Source organism: Schistocerca nitens, chromosome 1 (genome assembly GCF_023898315.1).
Source record: "Schistocerca nitens isolate TAMUIC-IGC-003100 chromosome 1, iqSchNite1.1, whole genome shotgun sequence".
Taxonomy (NCBI): Eukaryota; Metazoa; Arthropoda; class Insecta; order Orthoptera; family Acrididae; genus Schistocerca; species Schistocerca nitens.
Genome location: NC_064614.1, coordinates 1,059,305,233 through 1,059,319,990, shown reverse-complemented (window position 1 = coordinate 1,059,319,990; position 14,758 = coordinate 1,059,305,233). Strand labels below are relative to the sequence as shown.

At 41.9% G+C, this 14,758-nt stretch overlaps 1 protein-coding gene across 1 annotated transcript in view; it reads left to right on the top strand.

Moving 5' to 3' along the window:
* LOC126197723 (inter-alpha-trypsin inhibitor heavy chain H4-like) overlaps positions 1–14,758 on the top strand; it is a 195,830-nt gene that overhangs the window by 61,531 nt on the left and 119,541 nt on the right. The window contains exon 4 of the mRNA XM_049934660.1: positions 5,927–6,065. Within this exon, the coding sequence (XP_049790617.1) occupies positions 5,927–6,065 (139 nt within the window). The remainder of the gene's footprint in view (positions 1–5,926; positions 6,066–14,758) is intronic.

Sequence of the window (14,758 nt, the reverse complement as noted above, 5' to 3'; positions counted from 1 at the left end):
GTTCAGACTATACCTGGACTCGTCCGTGAACATAACCTGGGACCACTGTTCCAATGACCATGTACTGTGTTCTTGACGCCAGGCATTATGGACTCTCCTGTGACCAGGGGTCAGTGGAATGCGCCTTGCAGATCTGCAGGCGAATAAACCATGTCTGTTCAGTCGTCTGTAGACTGTGTGTCTGGAGACAACTGTTCCAGTGGCTGCAGTAAGGTATCGAGCAAGGCTACCTGCAGTACTACTTGGCCGTCTGCGGGTACTGATGGTGAGATATCGGTCTTCTGGTGGTGTTGTAAACTATGGGCGTCCCGCACTGTAATGCCTGGACACGTTTCGTGTCTTCTGGAATCGTTGCCTAATCTGCGTGACACACGGAGGGCCCGTGCTACGACCTACTGTGTTTCACCAGCCTCCAGTCGCCCTAGTATTCTACCCCTCATAACGTCATCAATATGTGTTTTTGAGCCATTTTCAGCACACAGTCACCATTAGCACGACTGTAAACGTCTGCACACGTACTCGCTGCACCGTACTCTGACATGCACCAACACACCTCTGCGTATGTGGACTGCTGCCAGCGCCACCGTGCGACGACCGCAGGTCAAATTCACCACATGGTCATACCCCGAGGTGATTTAAACCCTCAAACCGCACAACAGAGCGTTGTTTCACCATGTATCAACATTATCCTTAATTTATGAGCATGACTGTATATAATGCAACAGCAGCAGTAGTTGGACTGTTACTGCGAAGCAAACAAGCGAAGCATACACTGAACTTGTCAAAATACCAAATTTAAAACCATACTAGAGTGCAACTCGCCAAGCAGCGGCATTAAAGGCAGCCAGCTAAGATGGCATACTAGAAATTTTGGCCGTCTCCTTTCTTAAATTTGTTTTCTTTATCCTTTATCTTTCGCCAATCACTCGTATGATGATCTTTCAGTCATCCTGAGCGGTTATGAAATGCTAATCAACTATTGGTGCAGCTTCACACCGATTCGTGCCGGAATACGTCGAGAAACACGCGTTCATTTCATCAAGAACCATTTTTATAACACGATTATACCTTTTCACGGATGTAATACTCAAAGTCAAAAGTCGCACACTCAAGAAATGAGCTTGAGGGAGCCAATTCGGGATTGCACCGCCTTTCATGGCAATCTCCTTGTCGAGATGGTATGCCATTACATTCTTCCGATCTGTTATGAAGTGTCAAGCGTGCATCTGTGACGTGTGGAAGACTGTGACGAGTGTGTGAACTGTGCCGTATTGTAGTTAGAGTGAACAGTCAAGATCCCAATACCATTCGTTTATTAACCGATTTCGGCATGTGTAAATTCCATCTTCAGAATTTTTGGCCCTGCAAAGGTAGGAACAGCAGAGTCACAAACAGTATTACTTATGTTACATGTGGCTTTAAAATAAGATACAAAATAGGTCTAGTGAAAATTACAGACAGTACATACAGTATATGGAGTGATAAAAACAGAGAAGACCACAGCGTTTACCCCTATGGCCTGTGCTTGCGGTTCTCGGTTATTTCGTGATATACAGGGTGTTACAAAAAGGTACGGCCAAACTTTCAGGAAACATTCCTCATACACAAAGAAAGAAAATATGTTATGTGGACATGTGTCCGGAACTGGTTCAAATGGCTCTGAGCACTATGGGACTTAACATCTATGGTCATCAGCCCCTAGAACTTAGAACTACTTAAACCTAACTAACCTAAGGGCATCACACAACACCCAGTCATCACGAGGCAGAGAAAAATCCCTGACCCCGCCGGGAATCGAACCCGGGAACCCGGGCGTGGGAAGCGAGAACGCAACCGCACGACCACGAGCTGCGGACCGTGTGTCCGGAAACGCTTAATTTCCATGTTAGAGCTCATTTTATTACTTCTCTTCAAATCACATTAATCGTGGAATGAAAACACACAGCAACAGAACGTACCAGCGTGACTTCAAACACTTTGTTATAGGAAATGTTCAAAATGTCCTCCGTTAGCGAGGAGACATGCATCCACCGTCCGTAGTATGGAATCCCTGCTGCACTGATGCAGCCCTGGAGAATGGCGTATTGTATCACAGCCGTCCACAATACGAGCACGAAGAGTCTCTACATTTGGTACCGGGGTTGCGTAGACAAGAGCTTTCAAATGCCCCCATAAATTAAAGTCAAGAGGGTTGAGGTCAGGAGAGCGTGGAAGCCATGGAATTGGTCTGCCTCTACTAATCCATCGGTCACCGAATCTGTTGTTGAGAAGCGTACGAACACTTCGACTGAAATGTGCGCTCCATCGTGCATGAACCACATGTTGTGTCGTACTTGTAAAGGCACATGTTCTAACAGGTAGAGTATCTCGTATGAAATCATGGCGGTGAATCGAGGAAGTACACCACATACTGACGAAACTAAAATGAGCTCTAACATGAAAATTAAGCGTTTCCGGACACATGTCCAAATAACATCTTTTCTTTATTTGTGTGTGAGGAATGTTTCCTGAAAGTTTGGCCGTACCTTTTTGTAACACCCTGTATATGCCTAACATACGATGACAAGCAGATAGAAGAAGTGCGCAGTGTTAAATTCTTGGGATTACAGCTTAATAATAAATTCAGCTGGGAGGAGCACACCACAGAACTGCTGAAGCGTCTTAACAAATCTCTATTTGAAATGCGAATTGTGTCAGATATAGGGGATATAAAAATGAAAAAGCTGGCATACTATGCTTACTTTCTTTCCATAATGTCATATGGGATTATTTTTTGGGGCAATTCATCAAGCCAAGCTAAAGTTTTCCGGGCACAAAAACGTGCAGTAAGAGATATATGTGGTGTGAACTCAAGAAAATCTTGCAGAAGCCTGTTTAGGGAACTAGGGATACTAACTACTGCTTCCCAATATATTTATTCCTTAATGAAATTTGTCGTTAAAAATATATCACTTTTTCAAACCAAAAGCTCAATTCGTGGAATCAGTACTAGTAATAAGAATAATCTTCACAAGGATTTAAAGTCACTTAGTCTTGTACAAAAAAGTGTACATTATTCAGAAACACACATTTTCAATAACTTGCCAGCAGCCATAAAATCTTAACAACCAATGAAATTCAGTTTAAGAGAAGCCTAAAGGATTTATTGGTGGCCAACTCCTCCCTCCATTGATGAATTTCTCAGTAGAACCAACTGATTTGTGTATATTTATTTCAGTGCAGTGATGTGTTCATTGTAAATAAGTGTGTGTGTGTGTGTGTGTTTGTGTGTGTGTGTGTAAGTACAATCTAACTTCAGTACCAGTTCAGTGCGGTAATATGTTCATTGTAAATAAGTATTTAGTAGTTGTATTACAAGTTTATTACCTTATAAATAAATAAAAAACTTTTTTATTTTAAATTCAATGCATTAGTATTTGTAAAATAATTCTTTCATATAGCGTTACTTAAAAAATTATTACCATGCCACTTGGGACCTGTGGACTGGTACATTAGCTTATTTTTTTGCGTTGTAAATATTTGTCATGCATTGTTGTTTTTCTGACATGTTCTACATCCTAGAGGACCTCCTCACTACAGATCAATTGGAATGAAAGTAAATCTAATCTAATGTAACCATGATCGTACACTGACTCTGGCTGTAGAGTCATTTGTTAAATAGTGTGCAATTCGCGCGCTGACTGTGGCTCACGTCATCACCAGCCAATCGCAAACGTTTCACAAGAGCTGTATGAAATTTGCACAGGGTAAGTAGCCCGCGTACGAGTACATAAGATGTCAAACATTATCAAGCATAAGGCAAGTAGTCATTTACGTTCAAACAAAATAAAATAAACAAACTTATAAAACAACAAAAGAAGCAATGTAATCTATTGACATTGATGTGAAACATGAACACATCGTTCTTACCAATGTTTTGTCGATACGAATAAAACGAGAGAGTGGTAATGTAATTATATGCATATAGATATGGCCGGTATTACACTATCAAATGTCTTTGTCAAAGATTTGATCAAAGATGTGATCAAATATTCGTCAAATATATTTGGCAAAGATCTTTGACGTGGCGCTAAAAAGGGGTATTACACTGCCATCAAATTTTTCGTCAAAGTTCAAGATGCCTGACAGCAACAAACTTGTTATTAATTGCAGCAGTTGCTTGTACCACAATTGCGCTGTGTGCACATGTGAAAGAGAAGCGGGGGAAAGAAAGGAAACGTACCTGGGTGAAGCTGTGGGTTTTACGACGACAAGATAAAAGCATTCAACAAAACTTGTTACGTGAGCTTATAGTGGAGGACGTCAAGTCATGCATCAATTACTTACGAATGGATGAGCATACATTTCAGTATGTGCTCAGTGAAGCGTTTCCTCATATCACAAAGCACAATACTCAGTAAAAAGTGCTATATCTGCAGAAGACAGGCTCACTGTAACACTCCCATTCCTTGCTACAGGAGAGGGTTAGGTTAGGTTAGGTTAGGTCAGATCAGGTCTCCAGTCTTCTTAATCTATTTTTGTATTTAGGGTGCTTTTCACGTTGTAAAGCGCCTCATCAGCTTCATACATCTCTATTAATTTTGTAGTTGTCGGTACAAAACAATTGTATTTACCAGCAATGTTTACAAAAACACTACAGACGACAGAACGCTGCAGGGTTACCACGTGGTAACACGTCACATTTCAGTGAACAGAAGACAAGCGACTTCTTTGATCAAATCTACAGCGAGGCCCTAGATTTGATCAAATATCGGACGACATTTGACAAAGTTCCCTATTAAACCATCAAATATCTTTGACAAAGATATTCGACAAAGACATTTGATAGTGTAATACCGGCCTATGACACAAAGAGTTAATGAGAGGTAAAATTACATTAAAAAAACATAACCATCAAAATATATACACGCCATTGTGTATTTACAAGGCAGTGCTCTCTTGTAAGAATTTAAAAACGACGCCGTTTCCACGACAACTTGAAGGTTAATATGGCCGCCATGATAAAATAAAAGTGTGCGCTGAAAAAGACGCCGTGGTCATGGTAACGTAACGGCCGAAGTGGCAGTCGAGAAACCAAAGAAGTACGCGATGGTACGCCGACTACGATCAAGGTATCGATTCAGGCCGTATTGGCTTTGTGTTGTTATGGATGAAGGTCGTGTGCCGGCACATAGCCGACTCCTCTCGAAAGGCACAAGGGGGCCACCAAGCTTAATGCCCCCATCCGACGGAAGGATCATTTAGAGCAGTGTCACAGGACCCGACTCCGTGACTCACTGCGGAGAGGTTTGGAATTTTATCAAGGACACTGGCGCGAGGAAAGGTAATTAGGAACTCAACGCGACCAGCCCTCTCCACCGTTATCTCAAGGCGAAGAGAAAATTGTCAAACCACATGGCGGATAGTACTAGGAACAGAAGTATTCTGCACTGTCTATAAATTAACCTTACTTTGGCACACAGAGATGCAAACTATGCAGCCAAAATGTATTTCGTCACCTTCCCTGTGCACTAAAACTGTTGACAAATAATGAAAACTTTTAAGAACAAACTGTAATCATTTCTGCATGATAACGGCTACTTTGCAGTTAGTTTTCTGAGTAGGCAGTATCTATGTGGTTGAGGTACTTCAATTAAATTGTGTCGTAGATTAAGATAAGATCAAGAAGTAGAGTTTTGTAAATGGCAAAGTTGTAGTCATGTTTCCACAGAGGAAATCCGTCTTAATTTTGAAACTACCGACACCTTCTACATCACCGCAATATGTCGCCATTGTTATCCATGGAACATGCAAAAAAAAGCAATACAGAATTAAAAATAACAAACAAGTAACTTTGTAATAGTGCATGCAGAACGTTGCGTAATTTAGTCGACATTCGCACATAAACTTCTCTCAACGATGATCTGAAACTTACTTACCATTACAGCGCGCGAGACTCTAACGTGGTGCAGGTGTCTGTGAATGTGGAGGCCCAAACAAAGCTGACCTTTAACCTGACGTACGAGCAGCTGTTGGAACGGGAGGCGGGCGCCTACCACCTGCGCATCAACCTCAACCCTGGACAGGTGCGCAGTTCTTCTCAGTCACGTCTCTGCTTATTATGCATCTGATGTCTCTACTCCGATTCTGCATTGTTTTCTTTTTTTATTTATTTATTGTATTACTTAACGTGGCAATATTAGGACATGGAGATCCACAGAAATTTATTCACTGGGGAAGAGGATACGGGAGAATGCGGAATATAAAAGTGCCAAAAACTTAAGTTATGCAGCATCAGGTAAGGCTATAGTACTGACCCACCTAATGCTACAGCTGGCTAGACAAGAAGTGTAGCGGACTCACGGAAAATCACTTCTATTTATTGTAATATGTGAGCATTCTGTAACGAATAAAAGCTCTCCGGACTTCTGAAAGGAGCAAATGTCCCCTCTTGCCCTTGTGGATAGCAATACACAATCTGATCCAAAGTATACCAACACCCCTCTGTGGTGCGGAATTGACCACTAGACGTAACCTAAAGGTGGATCCCCGATTAAAAAACTAGTTGGGGATTATAACATTGGCAGTAAACGGCCCATTGCAGGAAGCATTGCAGCGTGCAGAATCAAACAGTGGACCCCACATCAGATGGCGGCAGCTCATAGCGGTTACTTGTGCACGCTGAGGTGATGACGGGCAGTTGCTGAGTTTGCCTGCAAGGCGATGGCGACTGGGCAGCTAGATAGCCCAAGCATTAAATGCGGGCCCCCAAGGAAGTTGGCCCACTGTAGATGGAAATTAGACTTAGTCAGATAATAGCTAGTGTAGGTGGCATCTGGCGGCAGCAGCTCTATGAACTCCCATTTCTGGACGTTTAATGACGTAGACGTCCCCTCACAGCTAGCAACTGACGATGACTGATACTGCCTGCCTATATTGGTTAGTATTCTTACAAACTTGGTCCACCATGGTTTCCTTAAAGCCAGTTCTTCTCTCTCGTAAGTCGCAACACATCAACAAGGCATGACCATTGAGCAACCGTGACATCATTCGCTTAGAGTGTCTTAAGCAAAAACACCTAATAGGCCCCTGTACTGTTGTTTCTTACATCATTCTGTTATGATATCTCCAGAGTCAGTCATGTGGTTGTTCTGTTGGAAGAGGTGGAGTTGTGGTGCAACATGCTTACATTCTATGGAAGATCAGGTCCACCGGATCGTTGACGATTTACATCTCTGGAAAAGGTCTCGATAACACATCTCATAACTTGACAATTATGCACCATGCATTTTCATTTTCCTGATACTAATCCAGCTTGAAACAGAATGTTCAGTGGTTGCTTACTTAACTACGTTTTGCTTCCTAAGGCTGACCTGCTCAATTGGAAACTGGTGCACAGGTAGTTTAGGCGAGTGGGTGGTTTTCAGCCTAAAATAGACCAGGCTGCACAAAGAAGAGTTGAAACCACACCAGTGCTTGAAACTGAGACACTCACCATTACAGCTCTGCAACGTCGATCACTACGATATTACTGCACGTGGTGGAGGACCTCCTCCGCAGTAATGTGTCCGCTTTTAGTTGCTGTTAGTTCACCGAGTGTGTGGAAAAAGACGAGTTCCACGCAGTCGTTGAGACAGTTTAGTTTCTGACTTGAGAGCACTTATGCTGGTTTATCTGGCTAGTACAACAAAGGTTGTATCACGTTTAGAATGTTTGTACCAGTTGTCATAGTCTTGAAATGAAAAGTTGATCCTACGATGTCGCAAGTTAAACTGTTAATCAACAAATTGCTGCACTGCAGCTCCAGTCGTATCGCTTCCAGCTTCCCCACACTGACCTTGCTTTTAGCAACTCGCAACAACCATTTGCATATAATGTATCTGATGTTGCAATGCTCTTTGAAAATATGGTATAGAGTGCCAGGATATCCTGTGGACGTCTTCTGCTCTTCAAGGCTCTATAGGAATAATTGCACCTCGTATGCCTCTAAGTCGGTATGAACCACGTGGGTCAGGCACATGTTGATCCATCCACTCTTTAAGACAAATACAGACTTTATCCGCTGACATGAGCAGTCAATTCTTCCCTTCTTTGGAAATTTACCTTACTTCTTTTGTTTGCATTTGTACATATTTCTCCAGGCCCTCCGATTTTACCAGATTGGGATGAACTGTACTACATTTGTACCAGCTACTGGAAACTGGACCAACACATAGAGTCGAGCACTGTGTGTGTCGATTCCTACCATTATGGGATGATAAAATAATTACAGGATCTTGTTTATTCAGCCCTTCGATGAACTACAACCCAGCTGGTAGTTCCTTCTGGTCGTTCTGTAGGTTGTCTAGAGGTAGTTCAGAAGGTAACAGTGTACGGCTCAACTGCCCATGTACTGTTGGCCTGTAACCTCCTGCAGCCCCATTACCACCACTCGAGATACTGTCAGCTAGTGATCAGAAAAGTGTCACTACTGTTACCCTAGTGACCAGCATACCTAACCGTTTTCGTATAACATTCACATCACGATTCACCATGCTAATGGCAGTTTTCACATGGCCTGTCAAGTCTGCTGTTAGCTTTCTCAGTATTCGAGTGTTGGTCAGTACATTCCAAAATTCTCAAGTTCATAGTACGCCACTCAGTCACAACTGTAGTACCATCCGTTGTTTCTGTCACCTGTCCAAGAGTATCATTCAGTCTCATATGTCGTTGGTACTTATGATCCCGAATATCGTTTCTGGTAACCTACCTCATCTTCCAAAAAACTCTCTCATTACCTCCCTGCAACCTACTTGGTACTAAATCCACCGCTTGCGATAACTGTTCCCACAAACGATCGTGGGTGAAACATAACCCTTCATACTTCCCCTGCGCTTCTTTCAACACCTCCTCCCCCTCTTCTTGTTATCCATAAGGGGCAGTTGCGAGAACGCCTCCTCCGTACTTCGTTTCTCACTTTCACACATGGTATGCTAATTTTAGAGCCCAACAGTGGCTGGTTACCAATGCATCTGACTTTCCTCGTTGAAGAGGTACAACACCACCAGAACTAGGATACGCATCATGGTCGTCATTGTTGGTGACGTTACCAGAAGAAGGAAGCTGTTATCATGCTCCCTTTCCTTTCCAGCTGATCCATTGTCTGTGATCCACACCCATGAATACAGCATCAATCACATGAAAACAACTTCCATTGTATCACCGTACACCTTACCTACCAGTTAATTAAAAAACAAACTTACCTCATTCCTACTTATCAGAGTGAACAAATCTCTAACTCCCACCATTAACAAAACTATATTCGAAGCAGAAAAAGACGAAAATTACATAAACAAGATACAATAATTAGCAAACACATAGCTATAACCGATGAAGACTCTAAACTAACATCTCAAGCAAAATTCCGATTCGGTACATAAAAGCATAATGTCAATCCCCTTCACAGAGACTGCATTTGAAGTAAAACATGCTAGTCTACCCCTTACTTTCAAAACTTGAATGCTTATGGCACTTCACGGTTAGCTTGTGCAAGTGTTTTTGGCTCCCTATTTTTCCTTAGGGAATGGTGACTATCTGCGGCAACTAATCCAGCACGTCTTGAAGGACGACGAAGGAGCTCCACCTGCATAACAGTTTTACTCGTAGCCAGTGTAACTTTCACCAGCGATGTCATTTCAGCAACTTGGTACAGGCCCTTCGAACACAGTCTAACTGGCTTATCCTTTGCGAGGTACGAATCTGGCAGCAGTACGTCATTGGAAACAGCCTCTCTCAGTCTTAGCAACGCCCCACGGAGTTCCACCGGAGCACTGCTGAAGATGAGTTTTTGCACGTTATTTACACCATAAATCCAACCCTAGAATCGCGCAGCACCCTTCATCTACATGGGACAAAACGTTCATACTCTCGCAACTGGTTTGCTCCAGTATCAATACCTAACATCGCTGATGTAGCAATTCTGCATCATTATCCCCTACGCCTCATAACCCGTATTGTGGAGGGTTTATGCTTTCTATAGATTATTACGCCATCTAAGCAACATTCCACTCCTACATACATCTTCGTAGCATCGATAGTTACTGGGAACAGCGTCCAGTTGGTGTTTCACAACTGATTACCTGTAATTCGTCTTCGCGCATTTTGCCTCTTACTTCCACAATTCTGCTCTTGGTGCCAAAGCACTCCACACTTTGTACACTATGGTTCGCGATATTGCCTCTTAATATGTTCCAAACTTCAAATGGATAAAACCTTAAATTAGTGGAGAAAACATCTAATTTATTCCGTATTCTTGCTACTATGTCAGTCTCTTCACCCTAAATTTGAATCCCGCATTTGGATCTTTCTTTTATTACCGTCGTTGCTTCTTCGTTGTATAAACTGAACAGTGGGGGCGAAAGACTACATGCCAGTATTACATCCATTTTAATCCGTGCACTTCCATCTTGGTCTCCCACTCTTATTATTCCCTTTTGGCTGTTGTACATATTGTATATTACCCGTCTTTCTCTATAGCTTACCCCTATTTTTCTCAGAATTTCAAATCTCTTGCCCCATTTCACATTGTCGAATGCTTTTTCCAGGTCGACAAATCATAAAATTGTCCTGATTTTTCTTCAGTCTTGCTTCCATTATCAAACGCAACGTCAGAACTGCCTCTGTGGTGTCTTAACGTTCCCTAAAACCCGACTCATCGTCATCCAACAGAGTCTTAATTTTCTTTTCCATTCCTCTGTATATTATTCTTGTCACTAACTTGGATGCGTGGGGCGTTTCGCCGATTGTGCGATTATTCTTGCACTTGTCGGCTCTTGCAATCTTCTGAATTATGTGGATGATGTTTTTCCAAAAGTCTGATAGTATATCGCCAATTTCATACATTCTACACACCGAAAGTCTGATAGTATATCGCCGCTTTCATACATTCTACACACCGCTGAAAATGGTCGTTTTGTTTCCACTTCTCCAATGATTTTAAAAATTCAGATGGAACGTTATTTATCCCTTCCGCCTTACTTGACTTTAAGTCGTCCAAAGCTCTTTTAAATTTTGATTCGAATAATGGATACCCTATCTCTTCTATATCGACTCCTCTTTCTTCTACTGTTATGTCATCAGACAGAACTTCCCCTTCATAGAGGCCTTCAAAATACTCTTTTCACCTATCCGCTCTCTCCTCCACTGTTAACGGTGGAATTCCCATTGCACTCTTAATGTTACCACCCTTGATTTTAAGTTCACCGAAGGTTACTTTGACTTTTCTGTATGAGTCCTTCCGACAATCATTTCTTTCTTCATTCCTTCACTTTTTTCATGCAGCCATTTCGTCTTAGTTTCCCTGCACTTCCTATTTATTATATTCCTAAGTGACTTATACTTCTAGGTTCGTGAATTTCCTTGAACATATTTGTATTTCTTTCGTCTATCAACTGAAGTATTTCTTCTATTACCCATGGTTTCTACGCAGCTACCTTCTTTGTACCTACGTTACTCTTTCCACCTTCCGTAATTGCCCTTGTCAGAGATGTCCATGCCTTTTCAACTTAACTTCCACCTGAGCTATCCTTACCGCAGTATCTATAACCTGAGAGAACTTCAAGCGTATCTCTTCATTCCGTAGCACTTCTGTGGTCCTCTGCTTTATGTATTGACTCTTCCTGACTAATGTCTTCAACCTCAGCCTACTCTTCCTCACTACTACATTATGATCTGTGTCTATATTTGCTCCTGAGCACACCTTACAATCCAGCATCTGATTTCGAAATCTCCTTGTGACCAAGATTTAATCCAACTGAAATCTTCAGGTATCTCTTTGTCTGTTCCAAGCATACCTCCTATTCTTGTGATGGGAAAACTTAATTAGTCTTTCTCCTCTCTCATTGCTAGTACCAAGCCCATACTCTCCCGTAACGCTTTCTTCTACTCCTTCCCCTACAACCGCATTACGGTCCCCCATGACTATTAGATTGTCATTTCCCTTCACATTTCAATTACTTTTTCAATATCTTCGTGTACTTTGTCTAAATCTTCATATTCGGCTTCCGACGTCGACATGTATACCTGAACTACTGTTGTCGATGTTGGTTTGCTGTCGAGTCTGATGACAACACCCGTACCACTGAAGTGTTTACATTAACTTACTCTCTACCCTACCTTTCTATTCATAACTGATCTTACTCCAGTCATAACATTTTCTGCTGCTGTTGATGTTACCCTATACTCGTCTGACACGAAATCCTTGTATTATTTCAATTTCACTTCACAGATCCCCACTGTATCTACTTTGAGCCTTAGGATTTCCCTTTTCAGGTTTTCTAGCTTCCCTGTCACTTTCAAACTGCAGACATTCCACGCAGCCACTCGACATACCTTGTCCTTCCGCTGGTTCTTCAATCTTATTCTCATGGTCACCTCCCCTTCGCAGCCCCCTCGCGGAGATCCGCATGGAGGAATCTTTTGCCAATGGAGAGACCATCATAACACTTTATCAATAACAAGCCACGTTTTCTGAGTATACAAATTATGTTTTTAATACAGTGGTGTCTGTTGCCTTCTGCGTCCTCATGCCTTTGATAATTGGTGGTTCTTCCGCGTTTAGGGGCAGTTTCGCATTGCAAGGGCAATGTTGTTGTTGTGGTCTTCAGTCCTGAGACTAGTTTGATGCAGCTCTCCATGCTACTCTATCCTCTGCAAGCTTCTTCGTCTTCCAGTACCTACTGCAACCTACATCCTTCTGAATCTGCTTAATGTATTCATCTCTTGGTCTCCCTCTACGATTTTTACCCTGAACGCTGCCCTCCAATGCTAAATTTGTGAACCCTTGATGCCTCAGAACATGTCCTACCAACCGGTCCCTTCTTCTTGTCAAGCTGTGCCACAAACTCCTCTTCTCCCCAATTCTATTCAATACCTCCTCATTAGTAATGTGATCTACCCATTTAATCTTCAGCATTCTTCTGTAGCACCACATTTCAAAAGCTTCCATTCTCTTCTGGTCCGAACTATTTATCGTCCATGTTTTACTTCCATACATGGCTACACTCCATACAATTACTTTCAGAAACGACTTCCTGACACTTAAATCTATACTCGATGTTAACAAATTTCTCTTCTTCAGAAACGCTTTCCTTGCCATTGCCAGTCGACATTTTATATCCTCTCTACTTCGACCATCATCATTTATTTTGCTCCCCAAATAGCAAAATTCCTTTACTACTTTAAGTGTCTCATTTCCTAATCCAATCACCCGACTTAATTCGACTACATTCCATTATCCTCGTTTTGCTTTTGTTGCTAAGATAAGCCATAGGGTCAGTATTGCCTCACGTGTTCCAATATTTCCACGGAATCCAAACTGATCTTCCCCAAGGTTGGCTTCTACTAGTTTTGCCATTCGTCTGTAAAGAATTCGCGTTAGTATTTTGCAACTGTGGCCTATTAAACTGATTGTTCGGTAATTTTCACATATGTCAACACCTGCTCTCTTTAGGATTGGAATTACTATATTCTCCTTGAAGTCTGAGGGTATTTCGCCTGTTTCATACATCTTGCTCACCAGATGGTAGAGTTTTGTCAGGACTGGTTCTCCCAAGGCCGTCAGTAGTTCTAAAAGAATGTTGTCTACTCCCAGGGCCTTGTTTCGACTTTGGTCTTTCAGTGCTCTGTCAAACTCTTCACGCAGTATTGTATCTCCCATTTCGTCTTCATCTACATTCTCTTCCATTTCCAGAATATTGTCCTCAAGTAGGTTGCTCTTGTATAGACCTTCTATATACTCCTTCCACCTTTCTGCTCTCCCTTCTTTGCTTAGAACTGGTTTTCCATCCGAGCTCTTGATATTCATACAAGTGGTTCTCTTTTCTCCAAAGATTCTCTTTAATTTTCCTGTAGGCAGTATCTATCTTACCCCTAGTGAGATAAGCCTCTACATCTTTACATTTGTCCTCTAGCCATCCCTGCTTAGCCATTTTGCACTTCCTGTCGATCTCATTTTTGAGACGTTTGTATTCCTTTTTGCCTGCTTTATTTACTGCATTTTTATATTTTCTCCTTTCATCAATTAAATTCAATATTTCTTCTGTTACCCAAGGATTTCTACTAGCCCTCGTCTTTTTACCTACTTGATCCTCTGCTGCCTTCACTACATCATCCCTCAGAGCTACCCATTCTACTTCTAGCGTAATTCCCCCCCCCCCCCCCCATTTCTGTCAATTGTTCCCTTATGCTCTCCCTGAAACTCTGTACAACCTCTGGTTTTATCAGTTTGTCTAGGTCCCATCTCCTTAAATTCCCACCTTTCTGCAGTTTCTTCAGTTTTAATCTACAGCTCATAACCAATAGATTGTGGTCAGAGTCCACATCTGCCCCTGGAAATGTATTACAATTTAATACCTGGTTCCTAAATCTCTGTCTTACCATTATATAATCTATCTGATACCTTCTAGTATTTCCAGGATTCTTCCATGTATACAACCTTGTTTTATGATTATTGAACCAAGTGTTAGCTATGATTAAGTTGTGCTCTGTGCAAAATTCTACCAAACAGCTTCCTCTTTCATTTCTTTCCCCCAATCCATATTCGCCTACTATGTTTCCTTCTCTCCCTTTTCCTACTCTCGAATTCCAGTCGCCCGTGGCTATTAAATTTTCGTCTCCCTTCACTACCTGAATAATTTCTTTTATCTCATCATACATTTCATCAATTTCTTCATCATCTGCAGAGCTAGTTGGCATATAAACTTGTACTAATGTGGTAGACGTGGGCTTCGTATCTATCTTG